Genomic DNA, 27,724 nt, shown 5'->3' with positions numbered 1-27,724 from the left:
CTGTCCGCCGAGGAGGCCCCGCCCCGGCCGCGCGCGCCCGCTAGGCAAGACCCCGCCTCCCGCCCCTGACCCTGGGTCGCTCGCAGGGCCGGGACCAGAACCACCAGCGTCCCGCGGCTCCAGTCTCCACCACCCAAGCCCAGAGCGACATGGCGGCGGCGGCCAAGGCCGAGAACCTGTCCCTGGTGGTGCACGGCCCCGGGGACCTCCGCCTGGTAAAGGACTCGAGAGGGCCGGGCCCGGCGGGCGGGGCGGTGTCGCTGGTGCTCTGGCACTTGGCCGCGCCGGGACCGGGACCGTTGCCGACGGTGCTGCGGGTCGCGGATCGGAGCCTCCCGCGCTGCAAGCGGCAGTTGCAGCCGGGCGGACTCCCCGCGCTTAGAGCCCGCTGGGGCAGAGTGGTTATCTCTTACCTCCCTCGTCTCCATCCGGCTCTCCCAGGCTTGCACTTTCGCAGGTTTCTCCCGCGACCTTTGGGAAGGCCGGCCTCTTCCTTGCCGACCCAGCCTCTGCCCCTGGCCACAGAGACCAAAATTCAGGGAGCTGCTCAGTCAGCCCTGTGGCTCCCCTGACAAAGTCCATCTCTGATGGGCTGGGGTGGCCTTCACCATGTGGGACGGCCCTGGGTGCCTCTTTCCCCCTTAAAGAACGCACACCGGCTGCTCAGGAGGCCGAGGCAGAAGAAGGGTGGCAGGGTTGAGACCAGCCTGGGGATGCAGTTCAGTGGTAGAGAATTACAGGGTTCCATCCTCCGGTGTTGCCAAACAAAACAAAAACAAACATGCTCAGGATCTCAATGGTGGAAGAGACTCAGATTATCCAGGTTAAGAGTTCCTGGCTGTTTAAGGCTCTGTGGCTGTCTTTCCACAGAGTGCAAACAGACTGAGTTTGGCAGCGAGTTCATTGTTCAAGACTCCTTTCATTTCCCCTGTGGGCTTTCTATGGGTCTGTCGACCCCAGACCGTGAACCAGCCGAGAACCAACCCTCCATCCCTAAGTTGAAGAAAGTCCCACTCCCAGCGCGACAGGCGTGGTTATCCAGCAGAGCCAGGACACGAACTCCAAAGTGCAGACCCCACTCTGGCACAGTTTCCACTCCCCAGAGTGACACTGTTTACTGCAGTACACGAAGAGTAGTCCACTGTCTGTGCAGAGAGGGAAAGAGCAGCCTCTACACTCTTACAGGGAGATTTGCAACTTGCTTTACTTTACAAACATTTACTGAGTAAGCGGTATCTGCCCTGAGCCCAGAGAGGAGGACACAGCCGGGCTCGAAGGCTTCCCGGAGTAAATAACCACAGCCTTCCAGGGTTTGAGGAGATGGCCGGGAGGGCTCTGGGGTGGCTTCTCCTAAACTCAGACTCCACCCTCCAGGGCAAAGGCTGCCTCTCCTCTGGAGGCTCTGGGACGAAGCCTGGAGGGTCTGGCGCCAGGGGATTGGACCTTAATTTTGAGGTCCTTGGTCTTTGTCAGGACCCACCCTGATTGGATTAGGGCCTGGGTCCAGATGTCGTGTCCCAAAGCTCTGAGGACCTGTGCGGGGGACATGTCCAGGGCAGATTCAGGAGTGAGAGCAGAGAGTGGATTCAGGTGACAAGATTGGCTCTGAAAACTTGAGCTCTGGATGGATGCAGGGGGCTTTGAGACTGAGAGCCGAGCCCAGGGACGCTGTCAACTCGGGAGTCCTTTGCTTCTCTCCTGAGCAGCCCTGCACCCCATTTGGAAGTGCGGTGGGGGTCTCCACATCACAGTGACAGAGGACACAGCTGGCAGGCTTTTGGTCTTGGCACTGCCCACACAGCAGAGCATTGTCCCTCTGCGAATAGCATCTTGTGGAGTGGTCATGGGTGGCTGAGCTGGCCCAGTCCGAGCCCAGCTTGGAGGGAGAAGGAGAGAATCCAGTATGTTTCCATGGAGACAGCCTCAAGAGGAGACATAAGCGCCACCAGCAGAGGCCTGTGCTGGCCTGGGCCCTTGCAGACCTTCTCAGGCGTGCTCCCCCCATCCCAGCACCTCCACGAGGTTCCCCAGTGGGCTATCTCTGCCCCTCAAACCTGCTGGATTTGAACTCACTACATAGCCCAGTCTGGCCTCAGACTCAAGGCAATCCTCCTGCCTCAGCCTCCTGAGTGCTGGGATCACAGGTATGCACCACCACGCCCGGCTCCACCTTCTTCCTTAAGGCACATGGCCTCGTAGTGAGCCTGAGATAGCAGCAGGGAGGAACAGTCCCAGGACAGCTTTGGGGAGACAGAAATGAAGCCCACATTTCCTGAGCCAAATAGATTAAGTTGGTAGTGGCAGCTGCGGAAACCTAGGCCAGGCTAGATGTGAATTACAGAAGAGACTCGGGGCAGGGGGAGAACTGGAAAGTTTTCCCTGCTGAGAGGACACCCCCAGCACACAGGTGTTAAGATCATCCCCTCCAGGGTGGACCAGGGCAGGTTCCACTGATTAAACATCCTTGTGGGAACTTTGGAGAAGGGGTCATGTGGGGCAAAACCCAATGGTGAACTGAGGCAGGCAGTCCCAGGGAGGAGGCCCGGGCCTTCCCATGTGGCCTTCTTGCTTCTGGTCACGCCTGGCATCCAGGGAAAATGCCACCGGGGCCACGTGGCTCTAGAGCCAGAGGAGACCCAGCCCCAGCCCCCCTCCAGGTCACATGGAGTGTAATGGCTCTTCCTGAGGTCACCTGGACCACAGCAGGGGACGGAGTCTCAGGATGCGGAGTAGATGGGAGGTACGCGTGTTCATGTGGACACACTTGAATGTGTAGAAACTGGTGATTTTCTTTAGTAATGTGGAGCAAGAAACAAACATCTGAGATCTAATGCCTACCCCTCCCATTTTAGATAGACAAAGTTGAGGACTTGCAGGGGGAGAGGTGACCAAGATGTTGAGGAGAAGCCTAGAGCCTCTCAGCATGCTGTCAGCTTGCTGCTGTCCTCTTCCAGCGGGCACCATCCTGGGGACAAAGCCAAGTGGGCTGAGCGGGATTGAGTTCCAGCTTTAGGGCCACCATGAGTTGTGGGACTCAGCAAATTACTTCCTGCTTCAATTCCTGGTCTTGAGCGGGGCGGATTAGAGGGCATCCTGCCTGTGAAAGGGGCATGGGCTCACTGTGGAGCCAGGCAGGAGCCACCCCACGAGGATCTGACTCTGAAACATCTCCATGGAAGAGAGGATAAAGACCAAGACCTTCAAACACGGGACAGTTCTCAGTCAGATGATTGCAGTGTGGGCCAGGCGGCCCCTTGTATTCCACTGTAGACAGCTTACTCTATGCCTCTTTGGTCAATCTTGAGAAATCCAGAAGTTGCTTTTCACTGGGAAATAAATTACTGGGTCATGAGGTTGGGATGGAGAAAGTCAAATCCGTTTTTCTGCGCAGAAGCTACTGTCAGTGTATGGGCGAGGGGCGGGCTGTTCCTTTCGTGCCTTTGGCTTAGCTAGACCTGTGAGGGTCCTGACCAAGGCAATCAGCGCATGGAGCACCCACCTCGTGCCAGGCACGTGCCTCTGAGCTGTCTGTGACGGGGGCCAATTTTATTTTTACTTCCAACCCACTTGGACTAATGTTTGCCAGCCACGTTGGCATGGCAACAGTTGTAACCGCTCCTTTGTGCACTGTGTCACCAACCAGCAAGGGTGCAGGGCTCCCTGCTTCCTGAAAACCAGCTCTTCCAGCTCTGGTCCCAGCATCTAGACCTGAAACAACCTAGCCCTGCTCAGCCCCCTGAGCACCCCACCCGGCAGGGGAGGTGGAGGTTTGTGCTGCGTGTTTGCTCTGAGAGTAGAGAAGAACGTGAAGGAAAAATAATCATTTTAGGCTGATGGGTTGCTGTTGCTTAGTTATAAAGGGAAGAGAAAATGTGTGCTCACGTTAAGTTTAAGATGTTAATCAAATATGTCCTGTCCCGGCCCTGTGGGCTGTACTGTTAGAATCTGATGGGCAGAAGGGAATGGCAAATGAGGCTCGTGAACGGCGCAGCGGCACCAATGCTCCTGAGCATCCTGTCTGTCTCCTCTTTTTTCATTTTTTAAAATTTTCCTTTTTCTAATGCTGGGGATCAAACCCAGGCCCCTGCTGTGCTAGGCAAGTGCTCCGACCCTGAGCCACATCTCAGCCTGCCTTGGACCCTTTCCCGCCTTTTGCCCTTTCCCAGGCTGGTTTTGTTACCAGGGACAGAGCCAGCTGGTCCTGCAGCATTGGCTTAAAGGGCCCCAGCATTCACTAAGGAGCCGCTGGCTTAAACCGAAGGGACTCCTGGGAGGGCAGGAACACAGGCTGCAGAGCCCTGGAGAGTCTGAACGGAGCTTGGCTCTCGGCTCCCTGGGAGTGAAAGCACAATAGCCAACCCCTTCAGAAAAAGCTAGGTGTTAGCAAATAGCCCAAAGGAATGCCTGCCTTCTCTTTAAGTAGGTGGTGTTTCAACAGTGAGACAAAACCAAAACCAGATAAATCACTTCCAGTTCTAAACAAGAAATGAAACTCAGCAACGTGGGCCTCTGCACCTCTGCACGCAGCTAAGGAAAGGCAGGCAGGGTCCTTGTCTGAAAGACCTGAGCCACGAAGCTCACATTTTCCCCTCCATTACAGGAGCAGGAAGCATCACCTACAGGATTTTAGGATTTTTAACATGATGGAAAAGTAGCCCTGTTCTAGGGTAAACTAGAATTATGTGTGTGACGGTGTTCGTTTTCTCTTTTAAAATTACTGAACAAGTCATGTGGGGGTGCGTGGTATAATCCTAGCTACTTAGGAGGCTGAGGCAGGACAATCATGAGTCCGAGGCCATATTGGGCAAGTTTGCAACTTGGTGAGGTCCCGTCTCAAAATAAGAAAGACCTGGGGGTGCAGCTCAGTGGGCAAACACATGCCTCGAATGTGCAAGGCCCCGAGTGTGTGCAAGGCCCCAAAAAACTGCACGACAGGAAAATGAAGGAGAAATATGTGCATATATATATACAGCATTGGCATCCTGTTTTGGAGGCTTTTAGCATGGCTGTTAAAGCTGGCAGTCTTCCCAAGACCAGATTTACACAAAGAATATTATTTACTATGGAAAGTATGTGCAGATTTCGCAAAGCGATATTTGGCTCAATGAGTTTAAAAACCGTGCACATATTCAGTTACACAGCTGGGCACCGTGAGCGCTCATTCACCTGGATGCAGGAGGAGAGGAGAATGGAGCTCCATGTCTTCCGGCTCCTGCTCAGTGTAAAGAAACATTAATGTGCTAGTGTCAGGTCGTGTTCTTAGCTCCCAGTCAGGAGGGAGCTTTTGGATGTTTCCCACTGCTGAGAGTTAAATCGTCCTTCACACGGCTGTGGATTTGTGCCAGGTGGGCAGGTCCTGCCAGGGAGAGGGAGAGCTCTCTTTTCTGGGCTGTCAGCGACGGTGACAGCGCCTTGCAGAAAGTGACACCACGGAGCCAATCCCAGGAATATGACTGCCATCTTGATGTCCCCACACTCCTCAGTCCCAACACGCCCAAACCTCAGTCGCCCTTCATTCCTATGGGTCTTAGGGGGCCTCAGGGTCTCACTATGTAGCCCAGGCCTTGAGCTTGATCCTCCTGCCTCAGCCTCCTGAGTGCTGGGGTCACAGGTGTGTGCCGCCATGCGAAACTTCCTGAGGGATCTTGAAGGATGGGTAAATCTTCCCGGGGAGGGTGACCGAGGGCAGGGACCTGCTCTGGGAGGGGCATAGGGTTTTCCAGGGCCACTGGGGACTATAAACAGATCCCGATTTTAGAAAGATTGTTATCAGCAGAACAAAGGCTGGATGGAACCAGCCGGGGCAGAGGACAAGCTCCCTGGCTTTGAGGGCTCAGCCAAGCCCTGGCTTTGACCCTGTGTTCCAGGACGGGCGGCAGGAACAAAGCCCGCTGGGAGAAAATGGTCAGTGGGAACCTTTGGGCTCTCCTCCCCGCTCCAAACACCTTTCAAGAGCTCAAGTTCAGGGAGGATGGAGGGGAAGGGAAGCCCCAGTAGGGTCTCCTGCTCTGTCAGCAATCGGGGCCGCCCATGCAGCATCACAGGGGTCTGGCATGGGGAGCAGGAGGCAAAGGCCTCTACTGGTAACCTGAGGCCCGCACTGCCCTCCCTCCTGTCCTGCTACTGTCCCTACTGCTGAGGCAGTGAGGGCGGCTTCATCCTCTTTGCACAGTTTCAGAAGCAAGCTAAAACATGGCTGGAAGCCCGAATGGTGGTATAGGCCTGTGATCCCAGCTCTTGGGAGGCTGAGGCAAGAGGGTTCTAGAAAGTTCCAGGCCAGGCTGGGCTGCGTACAGAGTCCAGCCCAGTCTGGCTACACAGTGAGACTCTGACTCAACAAAACAAAACAAAAAACCAAATACACAAAACAGAACATACTGCTGAAATTCTGTTTCACTCTCTTCCAAATCCCAGCCTTTTAAGGTACAGTCAGATTTCCTTAGATTTGGCATGAAAACCACAGGAAAACAGCTTCCCCCAAACAATGTAAGGACAAAGTCCCTTTGCAAGGACAGGGTCATCTAGAGCTGGGTCATCCAGTGGTGTAATCCTGGAAACAGAACTTTGATTTCATTTCTTTTGTAATTCGAGGAGACTTAGTTCTTTTGGGTCGGCCCTCGCTTTTATGATTATTTTGGTGATAGAGAGGGGGAATCCGAGGGCACCTGAGGCCGCGTAACTGCCCAGTGCAGCACGTGGCAGGGTGCCCGGCTGGCACAGGCAGTGATTCCAAAGGTTGCTGTGAAGGGAAGGCCCCCTCCCTGGCTTTCCAATGCCAGGGCTTCGACTCGAGCAGGACGCAGTGAAGGGCAGGGCGTTGGTGTGCGGGTGAAAGCTGAGGAAAGCGAGGCCGAAGTGAGGGGATGCACATTTGGGGTCCCTGGTCTGTGTAGGCAAGATGGGATTAGGAGCCGAGAAGCCTGGGTACCCGCATGCCTGGGGTGCTTCCTGAGGAGGCCTCGGGGCCCTGTGGCTGGGGCTGGAGGAGCACTGGCCTCAGACCTGGAGGGTGGCACCCAGCCCATCCCCCATTCTTACTGTTACTCAGGCAGAGAAAGAAACCCTGACTGGAGCCTGGATGTGTCAGAGCCCACAGAACCTTTGGGAATGAAGGAAGCGATTGTGGGAATAAAACATGAAAGTGGGCACTCGAGGGGGCTGAGGGACTTGGTGTGTGGAGCTGGGGCCCGAACCCAGGACCTTGCCCTGCAAGGGGAACACCCTGGCCCCAGCCACACGCCCGGCCCCAGGCCCTGGGAGAGGACAGGCAGGATGGATGAGGGCATCAGCCACCCTGGAACCTGAGACGGAAGGAGAGGGAGACAGGGTCATGGTCAGCGCCCCAGCTAGGAGCCACCGTTCAGGGACATGTGTCGTAGCCAAGCCACCATGCCTGTGAGCATCGTGGTGTTAGGACGAGTGTCCACCTCCTAGGCTGGCTCAGCATGGTCTTGTGGTCAGAGTGGGGAGGCAGGAGTGGAGCTGGAGCTGTCAGAGTTCTCGGAGCAAGCAAGGAGAGGGAGGAGTTAAAGGCGGTGTCGGGAGGTGCTGGAAGGTCTGCCTGAAGCCAGGGAGACGCAGGCTGTCAGCATGGTGCCCTGCCGGCCAGGAGCTTCCTGAGGTGGCAGTGGCGGTCTCTGACTTGAGGCCTCCCTGGTGCGCCTGGCTGCCCTCCGCTCTGAGCCTGCACGAGGCAGCGCTCTGCAGGGTGCCCCATGGGGCCTGACCGTGAGCACCAGCACGGGTTCTCAGCTTCCCTTTCCCCAACCTTTAAATTATTCAAGTTGGAAAAGAAAAAGCTGCCTCAAGTGCTTTCCCCATACATCAGGCTGCCCCTTTTCTTTTCTTTCATTTATTTATTTGGAGATGGGCTCTCGCTATGTTACCAGCCTGGCCTTGAACTCTCAGGCTCTAGCAATCTTCCTGCCTCAGCCTCCCAAGCATCTGGGCCCATAGGCACGTGCCACCAGGCCCAGCAACCACGGTAGTTGCTTTGGACACAGCTCCACCGTTTACTACCTGAGCTGTAGAGTGAGCAGTTTGCTCAGCCTTGCAGCCCCTTGGCCTCAGGCTGTGGCAAAGGAGATAATGGGAGGTAGCCACATAGCAGTGTTGGGAGGATTAAATGAGGTGGTGCTGTGAAGGACTTAGCACACAGCACCTGACACCAAGGCCCCATTGCTCAGTGCCAGCCGTGTGCACTAACAATTATAGTTGCTTAGGCTTTCTTTCATTGGAGGGGCTCAAATAGCCCCTCCCTTCCTCGTGGAGAGGGTTAGTAATCAGGAAGCACTCTTGGAGAGTTATTTTGGAGACCCATCACCTGGGACTGACGCTGGCCCCTGTACCTGGTGCTGAAGTCTAGCGGGCTTGGTCTTCGGGCTGGGCACAGTGGTGCATGCTTGTAATTGCAGCTAATCAGGAAGCTGAGGCAGGAGGATCGGAAGTTCAAGGCCAGCCTGGGCAACTTAACAAGACGCTGTCTCAAAGTAAAAAAAGAGTTGGTGGATGTAGCTCAATGGTAGAGCTCTTGCCAAGCATATGTGAAGCCCTGGGATTGATCCCTACCATGAAAAAGCAAAAGCAAAAAGAAAAAGAAAGAAAGAAAGAAAAAAAGAAAAAGGCATGGTCTCAGGCATCCAGAACTTTATTATCTTGTTCTCCAGCTAGTGTGTGTAGTGTGGTGGGTTAGTGCCCGGGTGCTTTGGAAGCAACAAGCTCTGAGCAGTCCCTCCTCCCTGAGCACTTTGCGTAGGGCTCGCTGTCCTCCCTCATCAGGGTGACAGAACTTTAAGTCACCCGCAGGAGAAAGGGCACTGCATCCTGGGGTGCAGCAGGGACAGCGGAAGCCAGCATGGTTCAGACGCACCGGCTGGAGCCCTGAGAATCCACTCTCCGCTGCCGCCATGTTGGTCGCCATCTCTGACCCCCAAGCCTTGGGGTCTCCTGCTCTGGACTGCGGTGCAGACACAGCCCGAACACTGCTGCCCCCGCAGCTCCTCGACCCTCTCCACCCCTTCTCTCCTTGACTGCCCTCCAAGTAACCCAAGGAACACTGGCTGCTGGGTGGGCTGCCTCGGTGTCACCAGAACTGTACACAGCCATTTGATGGGAAGGGAGCTTTGTAAGTGAATTCTGCTGCTGCTGCTGCTGCAAGTACTAGAGCAGCTCAGACTGTTTCCGAGCCTGCAGGAGTGGCCACAGCGCAGCTTCAGTAGGGTCTCCAGCGGGAAGCAACCTCAGCCTTTCCCCGGGGTGTTGCCCACACCAGACAAACCATGTCTAAGAGCTCCAGTGTCTCTGCAGGGTGCAAGGCCCCGAGAGGCAGCCTGAGGTCCTTCCTTCCCCGGGCGCACCTGTGGCTCGTTCCCAAGTCCCGGGCCAGGTGCACCGAGGGTGGGCTGAGGTCCGTTGTCAGAGTCAGCTCTGACCTGAGACTGCGCCCTCGGCTCCGGGTAGTGGCCAGGTTTAGAGCTCCAGCCCTTGACGGGCTCAATGGGGACAGGGAGAGTATGGGAGGTGCCATGGCTGGGCCGGTTGCTCCGTTGTCCAGCCAGGCAGTGGAGGCCGGGAGGTCACCAGCCGTTACCATCCACACCCGCAGCACTGTCCTGAGCTTGCAGAAGTTCTGAGAAGACGTTTTTAAATGAAACCCCACTTTAATTTTTTTTAAATGGGAAATGTTGATGAGGCTAAGACCTGACACACATCTAATGGCCTCTTCTGTTTTGTTCCTTGTAGGAGAACTACCCCATTCCTGAACCCGGCCCACACGGTAGGTCCATCGGAGGCAGAACTGGGTTTTCCCGACTATGTATCTTGGAGACACTGTTCCCTACTCCTCTTTCCTACTCTTACTGCTGTTGCTTCCATTAAGAAACCAACAGGCGCTCCGGGACACTGGGGCCAGCAGATGGCAAACTCAAGCCCAGCTTGGGTAACTCAGTGACTTAGTGAGATCTTGTCTCAAAATAAAAAATTAAAAAAAGGGCTGAGGATGTAGCTCAGTGTGAAGGCTCTGGATTCTGTCCCTGGTATTTTGTTTTGAGACAGAGTCTCACTGTGTGGTTCAGAATGGCCTTGAACTCACTGTATAGCCCAGGCTGGCCTCAAACTGGAGGCAATCCTCCTGCCTCAGCCTCCGGAGTGCTGGATTACAGGTGTGCACTGTCATGGCTGGCATCAACCCCCAGGGTTGCTGAGCTGGCCCTCAGAGGTCTTGGTGGGGAAGGGCGGAGACCAACGGCAGAGCTGGCCCCCTTGTGCCCTGTGACTGTGCCACATTGGGGGCAAACACTGAAACCCACACACTGGAAAGCAGTGAGTCAGCAGAGCTTAATCTTTTTGTCAACACAGGGAGCATGGACAAGCACTTCCAGGAAGGCTGGGGCCTGCAGGTCGGGGTGGCCCAGGAGCGGGAGGGCCCCACAGGAGCCCTAATCAGCCAGGCCCGGAGTGGGGCACACAGCGGGCAAGGTGCCCAGCACCTCTGCCCCACTCCTGCAGGCCTCTCGGGCAGCAGGCGCCGGTCCTGGGTGGTGTCTGCGGCTGCCGAGCTCACGGCCCGGTGACCTGGGGCCGACCCTGTGCCCCGGAGCCCGCTTCTTCCTCTGCAGGGGCCGTGGGCTGAGGGTCTGCAGCTCGTCCGACCTGGCCACTCAGGGCCCCCTCCTGTACTCGGTGGCTTGGGCTGTGTCCCCCACCCGCAGCCCACACCCCAGCCCAGACTGCAGCCTCACATGAGCATCGGGGTGAAGACTCTGAGCTTTGCTGCTCAAGGTCAGTGCACTGTTGACTGACGGTGATAAGGCAAGACCCGCACTATCGCTGTGGAGAGGGAATGTGGATTCAGGGCCTACACACTGTGCCCGGGATATCGTCTTCAGGGAAGAGAGGAGGCAGCTCGTTGTGTCTTGAGCAGCTGCTGTCCATCCAGGGCTGTCCTGCAAAGGCCCCCTGGACTTGGAGAGATCCTAGGACTTCATCTCCTCCCATTGCCTGTCTCTTGCTGAGCTCGATTGGAAAGGGTAGGGGAGTGTAGCTCAAGAGCTTGGTGAAAATCCCGAAGAGTTAGTTTGGATTTTTGGGGGCAGCACTGAGCTCCATCCCAGCCCCGTTGTGTTTTATTTTGAGACAGGGTCTCAATAAGTTGCTAAATCGTCCAGGGTGTGTTTGACCTTGTGATTCTCCTGCCTCGGCCTCCTAGAGTGCCTGGATTACTGGTGTGCACCACCACATCCAGCGAAATATTATTTGTGGTGCTGGGATTGACCTGAGGGCCTCTACCACTAAAGCACAGCCACAGCCTTGTTTTCTTTTTAAATTTTACTTATTTCATTTTTTGTTGAGCATAATTGACAAAGTCATATATTTAAGGTGTACAACATCACGTTTTGAGATATACAATGCTGTGAAATGATTACTACAACCAAGCTATTCAGTGCCTCATGTACTTACAGCAGTTCTTAATTTACCCCACTTGGAAACATTTTACAATAGCACAAGCCAAAAAAATACTCTTTTTTTTTTGGTACTGGGGATTGAACTCAGGTCTTTGCGCTTGTGCAGCAGGCGGCGAAACCACTGACCTAAATCCCCGGCCCCCCCCAAAATACTCTTAAACAAAAGAAAAACGTGCTCAGCCTCCCTTGTCAGGCAGATTAAGAGAACACCATTCTAGACAGGTTCTTGATATTGCTACACATTAGCACATTTTCCAAATAAAAACTGGTGGTGCTGTATATGCTCTGCTGTAACCTGTTGACAGAGGGCAGTACACGCCTCAGGAAATTCAGTAAATTCATGATCTCTTACACCTGATCTTAGTCAAGAGACTCTTCCTTCCCCTTCTTCCCTTCCTCTTGTCTAATGTTAGGCTCCCCTGATTTTCCAGTCCCCTGTTTTAGATTCCACGTCTTAGGGAAGGCATCGAGCCAGATCTAGTCTCTGCCTGCAGATCGGCGGCTGCTGGAGAGAAAGTTCCAGGGCATTTGTCCTTGTTCAAGTGACTTTTCCCTGCCTTTGGCCTTTGCATTCACCCTGCTGTTCCTTACTCCGTTCACCAAAAGTAAGGACAAAGAAGGTTGTGCACGGCAGCACTGGACGTCACTAGCAGCTGTGAAGGTGCAGTGTGTGAGGCGTCTGAAAGCACAGCGGAGCTTCGGGGTGGGGGGGGCTTTGTCTTTCTGGGCACAGCTGTTTCAAGGTCAGAGAGACACTTGCTCGTGGTCATTTCTATCAGACGAAGCCGGTAACCCTTCAGCAGTTATTTCAGCGGACACGTTCAGAGGTAGCATAATTTTAAACTTGGAAACTTGACAGAAGCAATACCACCATCCAGACGTGGTGGCACATGCTTCTGATCCCAGCGATTAGGAGGCTGAGGCAGGAGGATCTTATCAAGTTTGAGGCCAGCGAGACCCTGTCTTAAACAAAAAACAAAAAAGCAGTCCCACCACATGTCCCTCAACTCAAGCCCTTGAGGGACTCGCCAGTTGAAATTTGGGGATGGTTTAAATGAAGCTGCACTTTTTAATAAACAGTGAACACAAAGAACCCCACATGAGAGGCCCCCCGCCGTGTGTTGCTGGGCTGAGATTCCACCCTGCTTGTTCTTAGAATAGATGACAAGCCAGCACAGCGCAGCAGTTTCTGGAATAGTTATCTCTGCAAGAAACAGTCTGTTCTCTTAAGTGGCTGGTACACTTCTTCCTTATATCTTGTTTACATCGTGATTGTGCGTGTTCTCTGGGCAATCAGAACACACGAGATACTTGTGCACGTGTAAGCATGTGTATATGGAGGGAGCCGGGGTGGGGAGGGAAGGGAAAGTTTGTTTTAAGGAACTAGTGCCAGTGATTGGGGGCACTGGAGATTTGAGCTTGGCAGGGCAGGGGAGGGCAGGGCAGTAGGCTGCAAACTCAGGCAGGGTTTCTATGTCACAGCCCTGAGAAGAACTCTTCCTGTAGGAAACTGTAGTCTTTGGTCTTAGGACCTTCTTCAACTGATTGGACAAGGCCGGCCCTGGTACTGGGGGTTACCTGGTCAGCTCAAAGTCTCCTGATGCTAACTGTACCCCCAAAATACCTTCACAGTACATCTAGACTGGTGTTTGACCAAACAAACGCAGCATACGCATGCATACACACACACACACACACACACACACACACACACACGGCTACTTTGCTCTGTGGGGCCCTTCCCTGCCTTCCTGGATAGAGTCGGGCTTGCTCTTTGGTTTCTTTTCCTCTCTGGTCACAATGTGCGCCTGACCCTGAGAGCCGCCCGGCCCTGCCCGCCCGTCCAGAGGGGAAGTGCTCATCCTCTGCTCTCTCCTCAGAGGTGCTGCTGCGGATGCACTCGGTCGGGATCTGCGGCTCCGATGTCCACTACTGGCAGCACGGTCGCATTGGGGATTTCATTGTGAAGAAGCCCATGGTGCTGGGGCATGAGGCTTCGGGGACAGTTGTGAAAGTGGGGTCATCGGTGAAGCACCTGAAGCCAGGTGAGCAGAGCTCTGGCGCTAACTGGCAGTGTGTGTGCACACAGACACGCGCTTGTGCGCTCACTGGGGAGGCCTTGCTAGGCATAGTGACAGCTTAGGAGGACAGGATGGGCTTGGGGATGGGCTGGCAGGAAGAGCCAGACCTCTAGCTCCCCAGCAGAGGGACAGCCTGTCGCTACCTGAAGGCAGTGAAGGGATAGGAAGCATTCAGGCACAGAAGCCACAAACCACATCTGCATGCTGAGAAGCAGGGGCTTAGATGCGGCCTTTGATTATGGATGGCTGGGGAACCACCTGTGCTGCTCCTAGGTCTGCTGACTTCTTTCTGCCGGGGAGGTGGACTGTGCTGTTTCCTGGCACAGAGTTAAACCCAGGCTGTCTTGGCACAGCCGGCTGTTGGCTCTGGCTTTGCTCTGCGAATGAGGCTGACGATGGCCTGGAGGTAATGTCAGATGGGAGGGGGGTGTGGGTTGGCAGGTGGCGCCGTCTTGTGTTAGTTACAAGCCTGTCTGAGCCCAGCTGCATGGCGAGGGTTGGTGAGCTCAGAAGTTAAATGTGTCTCAGCTTGGATTCCTAAAACGGGTAGGCGGGCAAAGTGGTGCCCACCTGCAATCCCAGCACTCTAGGAGGCTGAGGCAGGAGGATCCCAAGTGGGAGCCCAGCCTGGGCAACTTGGTGACTTAGTGAGACCTATCTCAAAATAAAAGATTAAAAAGGATGTAGCTCAGTGTGAAGATCCAGTGATCAGTCTCCAAAACCACACACACACACACACACAGCATGGCCTCCATTCATCATTCGTGGAAGCTGAGAAGGTTCCTGTGGGATTGCAGGGCTCTCCCACCGCCAAAGGCTCAGAGCTTTCAGTGACTGCCCATGACTGGTTCTTAGCTGGGGGCTCAGTTTCTGGATATAAATTACAACAGGGAGTGGGGCTCTTGAAGTATAAGTCCTAGTCAGTGTGTAGTCAGTCTTGTGCCAGGTGCTTTGAGAGCTGTAAAAAATGAAGATACCTCTGTGACCCTGGATGCTTAGGTCTGGGTGGGAAGAACAAGGCCCATCTGGGCAGGGCCTCGAAGGTCGGAGGGAGGATGCTGGCTGTGAGGGAGTGGTTAAAGGGTCGGTGGAGGGGACGGTTGTTGGAGCAGGCTTGTAACAATAACAGGAAGGCAGAGAAGACTGACATAGGTTGATTTGCTGTCCATTGTTCCGTGTGTAGTTAGACTCTTACTGTCAAAGCAGCTCTACGAGACAGGACTTGTTACCTTGGTTACTGGATGAAGCATTCCGAGCTTGGTTTCACCAAGGTCACACGTGTTTAGGGTCACAGCAGGAGGGCCAGGTCATGGTCCTGGCAGCTCTGGTTAGTAGAGAGGTCAGAAGCTGAGGCAGTTCTGAGGTCCTCTTTCCTGAGTGTCTTAGTTATGCTGTTCTGGCTGCCTCAGTGTTCTGAATCCATTCAAAACGTTTCCCTGTCATGGTCATTTTGACTGGGGAAGTGCCAGAAGTCACACAGTGCCAGATCCTGTGGGTAGGGTGGGTGAGGCCTCCGGGATGCTTTGTGAGCTGCCGTTCCCTTGGACAGCCCTCAGAGCAGCACTCACAGTATTTCTGGTCATGCGTCATGAAGACACGTCCGAAAGAGGGTTTGCAGACCTGCTTCAGAAAGTGGCACAGACAATGGGATGAGTGTGTTCAAAGCGGAGGTGAGTATTATCAGGGGCATTCCTGTCCTTTTCAGTGTGATAAACTTTAAAGTTTGAAGCATCTACCGTATGTTTTCAGCACGCCAACAGCCCCAGGACAGTGAGAACCCCTGCAAGGCCGCTCCATTTTCCACCGGCATGGAGCTCGAGACTGCGCAGGCTTGAGCAGCTTCCGGCTAGGCAGAACCTCTGCTGCCCCCAACCAGGGACGGGGTGGGAGGGCTGCTCCTACTTCTCCACCTTCTCTTCACTGCAGAAAAGGGTCACTTTGTCTTCGCCAACGCCTTTAACTTATCATGTTCCAGGGGAGATGTTCGCCAGATGCTCTGTGTCCCGTGGTTTCCCTTCCCTCGATTTACAGATTTTACGTTTAGCAATAAAAATGTGTTGAGCACAGCTTTTATTATGTGGGAATAAATGTGGAGCAGACAGCTCATCTCAAGGGACTGTCAGCCCAGGTGAGGAGGCAAGACTCATAAAAAAACCCCGAAGAGCCAAGCTGGGCCTGGCAGCCCACACCTGTAACCCCAGCACTTGAGAGGCTGAGGCAGAAGGATCGCTGAGAGTTTGAGGCCAGCCTGGGCTACAGAGTGAGTTCAAAGCCAGCCTGGACAATGTGTTGAGACCTTGTCTCAAAACAACAACAAATAAACAACAGCAACAAGGCTGGAAACCACTTGGTGACTAACAGGATGATGGTTAAGCTGTCTGTGGTAAACACACATCATATCATCATTTGGCCACAAAACAGAGCAAACTGGATAACACAGTGACTTGGGTCATCTGAGAAGCATGCTGATTGAAGGGGTGCAGAGGAGTACACACGGAGCGACCCCATTTCTGTGCTGCTCTGGATCAGGCGGTACTAATCCATGGTGGATAAAATCAATCTATTGGTTGCCCTGGGGTGGGGTGGGGATGACTGAGGAGGGACAGGAAGAGGGAATTTCTGAGGCAGTGGTAGTGATTTGTGTCAGGTTGGGGATTTTCATTACACAGGTGAATTTATTTGTAAAAATTAATGATCCATTTAATACATTCCATTATATCTAAATTTTAATTTTAAAAAGAAAAGTAAAGTAAATATTGGACTGTATTAAATGGATATGCAGGCTGAAGTTTTGTTTTGTTTCACTATATCCAGGTTGGCCAGGGCTGGGGATTTAGCTCAGTGGTTCTGCCTCTTGCCTCGAAAGCGCAAGGACCAGAGTTCAATCCCTGGTACCAAAAAAAAACAAAAAAGGGCTGGGGATGTAGCTCAGTGGTTCCGCCACCTGCCTCCAGGCTGGCCTTGAACTTGCCACATAGCCCAGGGTGGCCTCAAACTCACAGTTCTGCCTCAGCCTCCTGGATGCTGTGGGCTGAATTCAGTCTTTAGGGTGAAATGTGCCTCGGTCCGCATCCTACTTTGAAAGGCATTAGACAGTGAGAGGGGTCGATGGCAGGAGGAGGAACGGAGCTGGGAGGGTGCTGGGTGGACACAGTACCTCCAGCCGGGCTTGGCATTCCTTAAAGAATCTGGGGGTTCCCTGTACAACTCTTTGGGCTTTGGTGTGTGTCTGAAATTCTTCATTGAAAAAAGAGTAAAAAAAATTAAAGAGCGATTCTAGGGCTGCGTTTCCAAGCAGGGCAGAGTACGACACAGTGTGAGAGCGCAGGTCACAAGCGTCGAGTGTTTCTCTCCCCTGCACCATTCTGACCCTCGGCAGGACCTTGGCCTCGGTAGCTCTGCTAGCCTGGAATCGCTTCACTCCTACTTACTGTCTAAATGCAAACAGACTGAACCAAAAACAGGTCACGTTACAGCTCTTATCTTTATAATGATCTTGCCCTATATTTTCTTTTTTTTTTTTGGTACTGAGGATCAAACTCTGGACCTTACGCTTGGGAGCCGGAAAGCGGCACCACTGAGCTACATCCCCGGCCCCTTGCCCTGTATTTTCTTTTTCTTCTTCCTTTCTTTTTTTGAGACAGCTTCTTGCTATATAGTTCAGGTTGACCTGGATCTTACTATGTAGCCCAGATTGGCCTCAAATTCCTGGCGATTCTCCTGCCTCAGCCTCCCGATTGTTAGGATTACAAGTGTGCACTATCACAGCAAGCTCTCCTTGCCCCATAGTTTTGAAGTAGGTGGAGAAAAAATTCCCTGCACCCCCGTGTTCCAGCTGCCCCTTTGCCAGCAGCCTGAGATGGAGCTGGACCTGCTTGGCCTAAGATGGGGCCTTGTCTGTGTTGCCCAGGCTGGGCAGAGGCGGGGAGCCGGAGGAGCAAGCGGCAGGCACTGGGTGGGGCACGCGGTGCCCAGGGAGGGGCAGTGCGTAAGCGAGAGGTGCCTCTGCCATCTCCACCTCTGCTCCTGCTTCTAAGGCTGAGGACAGAGCCCGGCCCAGGGTCAGGCCCTGCCTGTCCTTGAACTCCAGGCCTCTTTGCTTCCCTCCAGGTGACCGCGTTGCCATTGAGCCTGGGGCCCCCCGAGAAACGGATGAATTCTGCAAGGTGGGGCGGTACAACCTGTCCCCGACCATCTTCTTTTGTGCTACGCCCCCTGACGACGGGAGCCTCTGCCGCTTCTACAAGCACAGCGCCAGCTTCTGCTACAAGTGGGTGCTGCCCCTGTCGGGTCTTCCTTCTAGTCTCCTGTGGGGATTCCTTCATTCAGTCAACCCTTAACTCTTTTGATGTTGTTATTGTTGTTATTGTTGTTGCTGAGACAGGGTCTCAGTATGTAGCCCAGGCTGGCCTTGACTCACTGTGATCTTCCTGCCTCAGCCTCCCAAGTGCTGGGATTACAGATATGCACCACCAAGCCCAGGTTTTTTGGTGTTCCTGTGCCAAGGAGAAGTCGGGGGCCATGGGAGGGGCCCTCAGAGCCAACCCAGGTCCCACGGGAAGCCCAGCTGTGCAGGGCAGTGTCAGGCACAGGTGGGGCCTGATGGGGGTCCTGTGCCGCTGGCCTGAAAGGGGTGGGCTGGAACGAGGGGCGGGCGCAGGGAGGCCAGGGCGCAGGGAGGCAGGGCTCAGGGAGGCAGGGCTCAGGGAGGCAGGGCTCAGGGAGGCCAGGTCGCAGGGAGGCCAGGGCGCAGGGAGGCCAGGGCTCAGGGAGGCCAGGGCGCAAGGAGGCAGGGCGCAGGGAGGCAGGGCACAGGGAGGCAGGGCGCAGGGAGGCCAGGGCGCAGGGAGGCAGGGCGCAGGGAGGCCAGGGCACAGGGAGGCAGGGCGCAGGGAGGCCAGGGCACAGGGAGGCAGGGCGCAGGGAGGCCAGGGCACAGGGAGGCAGGGCGCAGGGAGGCCAGGCCGCAGGGAGGCCAGGCCGCAGGGAGGCCAGGGCTCAGGGAGGCCAGGGCGCAGGGAGGCAGGGCGCAGGGAGGCCAGGGCTCAGGGAGGGCAGGGCGCAGGGAGGCCAGGGCGCAGGGAGGCCAGGGCGCAGGCTCCGGTTTATTATTCCGGCAGGGTAGGGAAGGAGTGCCTGGGCCCTGGGCTAAGAGTGAGCTTGGCCACCTGGTCCTTGCTCTCTGGATGCCAAGGGCTTCGCGTTGCTGTGTGGGGGTCTAGGCCCGGGCAGAGTGGGACCACAGGGCGCAGAGACAGCAGAGGCGCCAGGCCAAGGCTGCTGCTGCCCGGAGTGCGGGCTCTGCCTTGGGCAGAACCAGACCTCCGTTCCGGGCGTTGGGCGCCAAGGGTCGGGCACGGTGGGAAAGCGCTGTTGCCAGGGCTGTGGAGGCTGGGCCTGAGGCTGCCGGCCTGCCTGGCTAAGGAACTTTTCACTCGCTCGTGGCAGCGGCAGCGGCACCACACCTTAGCCCTGTTAGCACGGCACAGGCGCAGCGCTTGCCTAGCTTATTTGCGGTCCTGGGTTTGAGCCCTGGCACCGCAGGAAACAGAACAGAAAGCGCGGCCTGTGGGAAGCAGGCGGCCTGGCCCCTGACCGACTCTTGGAGCCCAGCAGTGTGGCGCCCGCCCTCGGGTGGCCTGTCCTCCATCCCACCAACCGCGTGCGACCCCGCAGGCTGCCCGACAGCGTCACCTTCGAGGAAGGGGCCCTGATCGAGCCGCTCTCCGTGGGGATCCACGCCTGCCGGCGTGGCGGAGTCTCCCTGGGGAACAAGGTCTTCGTGTGCGGAGCTGGTAAGAGGCAGGGGCAGCCGGTTATGGGTCATTGCCCGGAGTGTGGGCCCCGAGCCCCGTCTCAGTCCCTGCCCAGGCCTGGGTGGCTCTCCGGAACCAGCACTGTGCTGAAGGAATGGACCTCTGGATTTCCTGGGCAGCAACGCTCTGTGCGCTTGTGAACCGTGCCGTCACGTTTGCAGCCCTTGGCGGGAACTGGTAGCAAAGGGAGGGTGACTTCCGGACATTTGCATGGCACCCAGAGGAGGGGCCTGGCCCACCCACACGTGAGGGGGACCCTGCCCTGCCACCGTGAGCCAGGCCCACGCCACCCCCACACCCCAGAACGGCCCTGGGGTCTCACGCTGCACTATCTGGGCTTTTAATCTTGGGTGACCCAGACAGCAACACGCCCCAGATGTGTGTCACAACAAACCAGTGTCACCAGAGTGTGACCTGACCTGCAGACTCGGGGTGGGGGAGCGGGCGGCCTTCGGCGAGTTCTTGGGGACTTGAGGGATTTCCTTCGTCAGGACAAGGTAAGGGGCAGGTGGAGGGCTTCCCAAGTGGGCTGATGGGGCAGACCTTGCCTCTGTGGCCAGCGGAAAGCAGAATGGGGGACACATTGTCTTAAAAATCTGCACAAACAGCACCTTTTTGTCAAAGAAAAGATGAGCGTCACACACCTGCTCACATGCACACCCATGGAAACGTGGCCTCACTACTCAGCCCCAGAGCCACTGTTAATATGCTGCTGCAGAAGAAAAAAAATTTTTTTTGGTACCGAGGATTGAACTCAGGTCCTTCTGCTCTTGAGGCATGTGCCAGAACCACTGAGCTAAATCCCTGGCCCTTTTTTTTCCTTTTTTTTTTGTACTGGGGATTGAACTCAGGACCTTGTGCTTGCAAGGCAGACACGGTGCTACTAAGCTAAATCCCCAGCCCAGGAAAATGTTTTAAAGGAGACTAAATGCGATTCATCTTACCTACTCTTTTTAATTTTTTTAAGAAAATCAACATGCTGTGAATACTTCGCTATGTTAACAGATATGCCTAAGAATAACTTTCAGTAGCTGTGCAGTGTCCTGTTGTAATGTATATAACTAATCACACTTTGCTGCACATTTCAGGTATGATTTCCCAGTTCTTTTGCTTACAAAGTTGTTTTTAAAGGGTGTGTACAAAGAGAAACTAAAAGACCTTTTTTATTTACTCGCATTCCTGGGGATGGAACCCAGGGCCTTGGGTATGTTAGGCAGGCTTTCTACTATTGAGCTACACCCCGGCCCTTTTAAGGTTATTATTAAGTTGCCAAGTCTTATTAAGTTGCCAAGGCTGCCCGCAGGCTTGTGATCATCCTCCTTCAGCTTCCTGGGTAGCTGAAAGATACTCTTCATTGCCCCATTCTGTGGATCTGGGTTTTCTGTTCAGGCCTTGCAGGTACGGGCAGCCTGCACAGGAAGAATGCCAAGGTTGCGCACTGCTCAAACATCTCTGTCTCCTGTTTGTTCAGGGCCAGTGGGGCTGGTCACCTTGGTCGTGGCCAAAGCGATGGGCGCAGCAGCAGTGGTGGTGACTGGTAAGAAGGCCCTCTTCCTGGTGCACCACCTTGAGGGGACCAGGGCCCTGAGAGCTATTCCTTGCCTATAGGCCCATCCCCTGTCTGCGTTTGTCCATTTTCTGTTGCTGTCACAAAGTGCCGGAGGCAGGTGGTTTTCAGACAAGGGGTTCAGCCAGGTCACCCTTCTGGGGGTGAGTCAGGTGGCCCTGTCAGTTCGGGCCCAGGTGAGGGCTGTGGCAATGTGTCGGGGTGGCAGGGACCTGGGCAGAAGGGACCACTCGGGAAGACCAGGGGTGGAGGCTCGGGAGAGCCAAGTCAATCTTCGGGACCGGCATGCGTCCCTTCTGAGGACAGTGCCCCAGGAACCCAGCCGCCTGGCCCCGGGCCCCACCTCACAACTGCTTCCCCAGGGACCAGGCCTCTAGCACGGGAGCCTTAGGGGACGAACCACCTACAGGCTGCAGCACTTCCTGAGAGCCTGGGTTTCTTTTTTGAGACAGTCTCACTATGCAGTTCAGGCTGGGCTTGAACTCACAGCGATCCTCCTGCCTCAGCTTCCTGAGTGTGAGATGACAGGCCTGTGCCACCATGGCCAACTTGTTGAGAGAGTCTGGGGTTCTCAGGGGCTCCCCTTTCTCCATTATCCTGGGTGATAGTACTGAAAAGCCCACCTACGGGTGACCTGGGGCTTGGGATGAGGCTCTTTGCCCGCTGTGGGAGGAGGCTTCTGCCCTTTCTGTGAGGACCCTGCCCTGGGAGGAGGCCCAGCTCAGGAGGGTGCATTTGTGTGTGAGACTGGAGAGCCAATGCGCAGATGCACTGGGAGGGGCGGCCAGGCCTGCCCCTGGGGTGGGCACAGAGAGAGAGGAAGCTGCATCCTCGCTTTCTTTTCTTCCCGATCCATCTTCTTCCTCAGTCTGAAAGAAACTCTCTCACTTCTAGATCTGTCCGCCTCTCGGCTGTCCAAAGCCAAGGAAGTGGGGGCAGACTTCATCCTCCAGATCTCCCAGGAGAGCCCCCAGGAAATCGCCCGCAAGGTGGAAGGGCTGCTGGGGTGCAAGCCAGAAGTCACCATCGAGTGCACCGGGGCCGAGAGCGCCACCCAGGCGGGCATCTACGTGAGTGGTCGAAGGGGGCGGAGGGCACCCAGGAGCGCTCCTGGCACCTCCCTGCGTCACCCTGACGGGTCCGCCTGGTAACCGGACAGCCCGAGTGTCCCAGCCCACACCCTCAGGGTGGGGCGGCTTTCGAGATGTTGTCTGTGGCTGAAAGCAGGGGGTTTGGTGAAGCGCTCAGCAAGAGGAACCGGAACCAGGACTTGGGAAGTTGGGGGGAACCCCTGTGGGGTGTTATTGAGAAAAACTTGATACGAAGTGACAGCTACTAATTCAGTTAGTCACAAAGGGGAGGTGACTTTTCAGGGCTGCGCTTGGCCACTGCTGTGGCCTCTCCCAGAATGAGGCACAGATGAGCCGCCCTCCCCTGCCCACCCTGGCCCTCGGGTGCCACCCCGCTGGCTATTTATGGGAAGTGGACAGGGGGCTGGGGCGGGGTGGGGAGCAGCATCAGGCTGCACCAGGCCCTCTGCTGGGGACCCCAGGACTCAAAGCCTAAGGTACCCAGAAGCCCTGCAGAGCAGTCACTGGTTGAGAGCCTGGGGGCTTCAGGTGCTTTCTATCAGTGGCTGCGTCAGGTTCCCGCCCAGCCCTGCCTGTTCCCATGGCCAGAGCACGCGTGAGGCACCAGTAGGGACATCCCACCATCCTTGTCACCATGCGGGGCGTGCGGGGCTTCCGCCTTCCTTCTGAGTCATAGCGTCTCACACAGTGAGCCACCAGGTGGCATGTGACACTGTCCGTCCACTGGGGCATGGCCTCCTGGCCCTTCCCCACCCAGCATGGCGGGAGAGGAGGGAGGAGCAGGTGCCCTATGCCCTGTGCTGTCAGCTGCTGTCCCTGCTCACTGTCAGAGACCGTGGTCACCAGGTGGGAAACAGAAACTGAGAGTCGGGGTCATGGGTCTGTGATGTCCTTGGGGTGTCCTGGGCACCTGCTGGGTGCCAGCTTTGTAGGAGACACCTCAAGGCTATGACAAGAAGCCGGCCATGTCCTCATCATCATGCTGTTGTTTGGCACATGACCCGCGCTCCACAGAGGCTGAGGGACCCAGAGGACCCGGCTTCCTCCTCTTGAGTCCTGCCCTGAGTGCATCTGGGAACAGATGCCATTTCCTGAAGGGCTTGGGGATGTGGCCTGGGCTCCTGAGGGACTGACTGTGACCCCTGGCTGTGGGGAGTGGGGTCACCAGGCAGGGGCAGGTCTGGCAGTGACGCCCAACGCGGACAGGTGAGAGCGTTGCTTTTCTGCCTGGTGACGACCAGCGGTGTTGACGAGGCCCCGATGTCGCCTCCTTGGTGTGGAGGTGCCACTGTGCAGCAGGACCAGGCCATCTGAGCCTCCCCTGGCCCGGGGTCTGCCCTGCCTGGCCCCTGGCACTCGCAGCAGCCAGCAGGTGGCAGGACCCCTCGTCACCAGGCAGGGGAGCTGCGGGGCCCAAAGACTTGCCCAGAACATTTCTCAGTCAGGGTTTTGAGGCTCACTCCTGGCATCAGCCCCTCTCTCCTGTCTCCCAGTGGGGACAGCAACATTTTCCCATCGTAGTGCTGTTCCCAGATGGTTTGCAAGTCAGTCTGCACTGCAGTAAAGCATAAAACAGCTGCACGTGGAGCCTGGTGACTGTCACACGTGAGCAGGGCTCCTCTCTCCCTCGAGCCCCGAGCTCTGCCGCCTGCTCCAGCCCTGCAGGTCTCTCTGGGGTGTCACCTTCTCCCCAGGGCCATTAGCTGGGCCACATGCCCTTCTCCAGCCCCTGTTTAGCTCGTAGTGTCCCCGCCCATGCAGTCACTTGTGCCAAGGCAACTCAGTGTGAGTGCACTGCCCATTTTTCCCATCTCTCACAGCATTGAACACAGGCTCCGTGCAGGCTCCGGGGCAGGCCCTGTGTCCACCTGCAGTCAGCTGGAATTCTGCCACCTATGGCCACTCCAAGCTGAGATCACTGGAGGCTGTAACTCCATGCTCTTAGCACTGGTTTTCCAGATAAATGTTCAAAGAAGATGCTTTCACTGTGGAGGCTAGGATGGGATGAACACCTGGAACAAAATATTTCTGCCAGCCTGCATGTATGCAACCGTTATTAAACCACAGAATTCCAAAAGTCCAGCCGGCTATGGTGGTGCACCCCTGTAATGGCAGCACTTGAGAGGCTGAGGCAGGAGGATCTCTGTGAGTTATAGGCCAGCCTGGCCTAGGCTACATAGTGAGTTCAAGGCCAGCCTGGACTACATAACAAGACCTCATCTTAATAAAATAAAATTTAAAAAAAAAGAAAAAATTCTCAAAGTCCGTTTGTAGGGTGATCTTGGAGAGTCTGACCAAAGTTCTGCCTGGTGGGAGGAGCAGGTGCCAGGACACATAAGGGGCTCACACCAGTCCCAAGATGCACCCCGCGCCTGGCTCCCCATCGGCAGGTGCCCCATGGGAGAATCTGTAAAGAGCCTGTGGACCGCTCGACCTTCTGTTGAGTTGTTTGGTGCGTTAGCGAGTCCAGCAGTGTAGCCAGAATTGGATTCTTGGGAAATTTTGGATACTCGCCCCAAGCGTTGAGACGCCCTCTGCAGGGCCATGGTGCGCTGGTGCTTTCTCACCTTCTGATGAGCTTCTCGTCTTCCTCTTCAGGCCACTCGCTCTGGGGGCACCCTGGTGCTCGTGGGGCTGGGCGCCCAGATGACCAACGTGCCCCTGGTGCATGCAGCCATCCGCGAGGTGGACATCAAGGGCGTGTTTCGATACTGCAACACGTGAGTATGCCTGGTGAGCCGGATGGCTGAGCGACCTGTGTCTCAGCCTGTTTGCTCAGGGTCACTCCCTGACCATACCGACAGCCTCTTGATATGATAGGGACCCAGGCAGAACATGCCCTTCCCGGGCAGAGGGGCGGCACAGGGAGGGATTCTGCACACGATCTCCTGGGTCCCTGCCACTGTCCCCTGGGCCAGAAGTGACCAGACCTCCGTTCTCACCCTTTAAAGGGAGGAAGGAGGGGAAAGAGGAGAAGCAGAAATCCAGGTCCATTCCTCCCATTCCTGAGCCCAAGCCCATCCTGGGCAACAAGAACGTCTTAATTCAACCCGCTCCTGTTGTGCAGCTCCATGCTGTCCCTGCTCGGACGCTCTTTCTGGGACACTCCTGCAGAAGTGTCCTTTGAGAGCCTGTCACCCCATGGCCTTAGCAGAGTGCCAGTTTCCTAACCATGGGCACAGCTCGGCTGCCTCCTGAGCCTCCTGCCTTTCCCAAGGCCTCCATGGTTCACCCTGTGTTTTGATGCCAAAGCAATGCAAGGCTTCACAGGAGACGCTGAAAAAGGAGGGATGGGAGGGGCAAGCAGTTGGAAACAGTCGCTGCAAGGTGTGATCTATGGCGAATGTTTACATATAAAAAAACTTCTATTACAGTAAGAGAAACATGAGCCTGGGGTTTAGCTCAGTGGTTACAGTGCCTGCGGTGCAAACGCAAGGTCTCAAGTTTGATCCCCAGTACCAAAAAAATACAGTAAGAGACACATGCCATGGGTCCCCCTCAAACTCCTGCCCTTCACTTTGATCACACTCATCCCATCATCCTTGCCACTTTCTGCAGCACCTCTGGAGTCCTCTTTCCAGAATGTCTTTATTTGCACTGTTGCAGCTGCTTCAGGGTCCTGAATCAGTTCAAAACATCTCCCTTTCATGACCATTTCCCCACTGGGGAAGAGCCCATGTTGCATGGTAGCAGATCCCCCAAAAAGGTAAGTGAAGACACAGCGTGATGCTTTGTGAGCTGCCTTTCCATTGGATGGGGCTCAGCAGCAGCATTCACTGTATTTTTGATCACATCTTATAAAGACACCGAGGAAAGGGGACTTCCAGAACTGCCTCAGGAAGTGGCAAGAACAGTGGGATAGTGTGTTCAAAGTGAGGGGGGAGTATTTTGAGGGGGACACATGAAAGTGTGTCTTTTACCACAACAAGTTTTTAAAATATAAGCATCACTGTGTTTTGATCACACTTTGTATGTCTGCAAATAGCAAGCCAATAGGTCAGTTTCTCTATCCTTGGTCTATAAAATTGGTCTTGTGGAGGCACAGTGCTAAAAATGAGCATGGCCACACTGTTGTTGTGCCAGGGACCTGACTGTCTTCCTGAGGGCTGATGCAGTGTTGTGATCTTTTACAGGTGGCCAATGGCAATTTCCATGCTTGAGTCCAAGTCTGTGAATATAAAGCCCTTAGTCACCCATCGCTTTCCTCTGGAGAAGGCTCTGGAGGCCTTTGAAACATCCAGAAAGGGAGTGGGGTTGAAAGTCATGCTCAAGTGCGACCCCAACGACCAGAATCCCTGATGCGAGTCGGGCTGCACCTCACCCCACCTCCTCACGACATCTCAGGGCTCAGCAGTTGGGCAGAAGCCATCTCCAGGTGAAGCCGACCTTCTCTTGGAACAGGATGAACAGTACCACAGGGCTGGGTGGTGACTCAGGCTTGGTGCTTGCTTAGCAGGGGTTCCTCCCTAGTCCTAGCGAAAAATAAAAAAATTAAAAATAAGTAAAAATGTCAATAACAAATATAATCCATCACCACAGAGAACCTTACAGAACCTTACAGAGGAGTGGGCGTGCCTCAAAGACACAAGCAGTTTGCGGCTGGGGGCCAGAAAGCCCTGGTCTTGTCAAGCCAGGGTCAACAGTGGTGGCAGAGCATGGCTGTGAGGTGCTGGGTCCCCTCTGCCTGGGGTGCTTCGGGTTCCCCCCTGTTCCCATCTCGGCTGAGTAATAAAGAGACAGATCACCAGCATCTGGGGTGAGGTGTCAGCAGGCGTAGTCATAGCACACTGCTCTAGACAATAAAAGAGAATAAGAAAAGGGCCTAACTCCTGGGCCTAGGATAGCCTTTAGCTCGATCAGAAGACTCAAACCTAAATCCTGCGTGGGGTCAAATCAGTTTGCATCCCCGAAATCCGAGGGCCCTTCTGAGCCCACTTGAAGGTGGCCTCTTCAACTCCTGGAAATCCCTTCCTTCCCAGGATGTCTCAGCCCCTCAGGATAAGGTCCCCTTTGCTAGGCAACCGGAAGACTTCCGCCTGAGGACAGTGGCAGGGAGACCTGAGGGTTTCCTCAACTCTGGTCACCCCACAGAATTAGCACCCTGCAGGGGCCAGTTAGTGAGCACTGTCAGGCAGTTCTACTCCATCCTGGTTACTGGAAACAGAAGACTTTCCCCTTCTCTACTCCAGTTAAGGCTCTTAGTCACTGGGCGTAGTGCACCTATAATCTCAGCAACTCGGGAGGCTGAGGCAGGAGATTTGCAAGTTCAAGGGCAGCCAGGGGAAACAGCATCATTCTATCTCAAATTTTTAAAAAGGGCAGGGCTATAGCTGAGTTGTGGAGTGTCCTGGCTTCTTTTTTGCTTTGCTTTTCTTTTGAGACAGGGTCTCCCTGTGTAGTTCAGATTGGCCTTGAACTCATTGTGTAGCCCAGGCTGGCCTGGAACTCATGGTGATCCTCCTGGCTCAGCCTCCTGAGTACTGGGATTACAGGTGTGGCCACCACACCCTGCTGTGCGGAAGGTTCTTGCACAAGAAAAAAAGGAAAGGCTCTTGGTACTTTGCTGTCTCTTGGAAAAGAGGTCTCTGACCTTGTCTTCTATTAATCATGAGGTTTTTCTGTGTAAGATTTGGATCTAGATCACAGCACAGCCTTTGTGGTTTTGAGGTTTGAATCAAGAATAAGGGTGGTGCAGTAGCTGCCATAT

At 55.2% G+C, this 27,724-nt stretch overlaps 1 protein-coding gene across 2 annotated transcripts; it reads left to right on the top strand.

Moving 5' to 3' along the window:
• Window positions 1-41: 41 nt before the first annotated feature.
• Window positions 42-26,525, top strand: Sord (sorbitol dehydrogenase). 2 transcript variants are annotated; one of them, XM_087181477.1, is made up of 10 exons: window positions 70-215; window positions 9,742-9,775; window positions 13,343-13,507; window positions 15,093-15,213; window positions 17,654-17,813; window positions 19,220-19,338; window positions 20,831-20,896; window positions 21,821-21,996; window positions 24,616-24,737; window positions 26,151-26,525. In XM_087181477.1, the coding sequence occupies exons 4-10, from the start codon at window positions 15,132-15,134 to the stop codon at window positions 26,314-26,316; spliced, it is 891 nt and encodes a 296-aa protein (XP_087037603.1). In that variant the 5' UTR covers window positions 70-215; window positions 9,742-9,775; window positions 13,343-13,507; window positions 15,093-15,131; the 3' UTR covers window positions 26,317-26,525. The 2 variants fall into 2 exon arrangements, with proteins under 2 accessions (XP_004835538.1, XP_087037603.1); XM_004835481.4 differs by lacking the exon at window positions 15,093-15,213 and having other exon boundaries at window positions 42-215.
• The last annotated feature ends 1,199 nt before the right edge of the window (window positions 26,526-27,724 follow it).

The sequence above is a fragment of the Heterocephalus glaber genome, unplaced genomic scaffold (assembly GCF_053883595.1).
Source record: "Heterocephalus glaber isolate CG9 unplaced genomic scaffold, H.glaber_assembly_v1.0 deba00000122, whole genome shotgun sequence".
Lineage (NCBI taxonomy): Eukaryota > Metazoa > Chordata > Mammalia > Rodentia > Bathyergidae > Heterocephalus > Heterocephalus glaber.
This window is presented reverse-complemented; position numbering and strand designations above follow the sequence as displayed.

Coding starts and splice junctions, on each gene's coding strand:
- Sord (XM_004835481.4), top strand. CDS start 150: ATGGCGGCGGCGGCCAAGGCCGAGAACCTGTCCCTGGTGGTGCACGGC. Junction 19,339..20,830: donor GGTCTTCGTGTGCGGAGCTG/GTAAGAGGCAGG, acceptor CTGTTTGTTCAG/GGCCAGTGGGGCTGGTCACC. Junction 21,997..24,615: donor CCACCCAGGCGGGCATCTAC/GTGAGTGGTCGA, acceptor CTTCCTCTTCAG/GCCACTCGCTCTGGGGGCAC.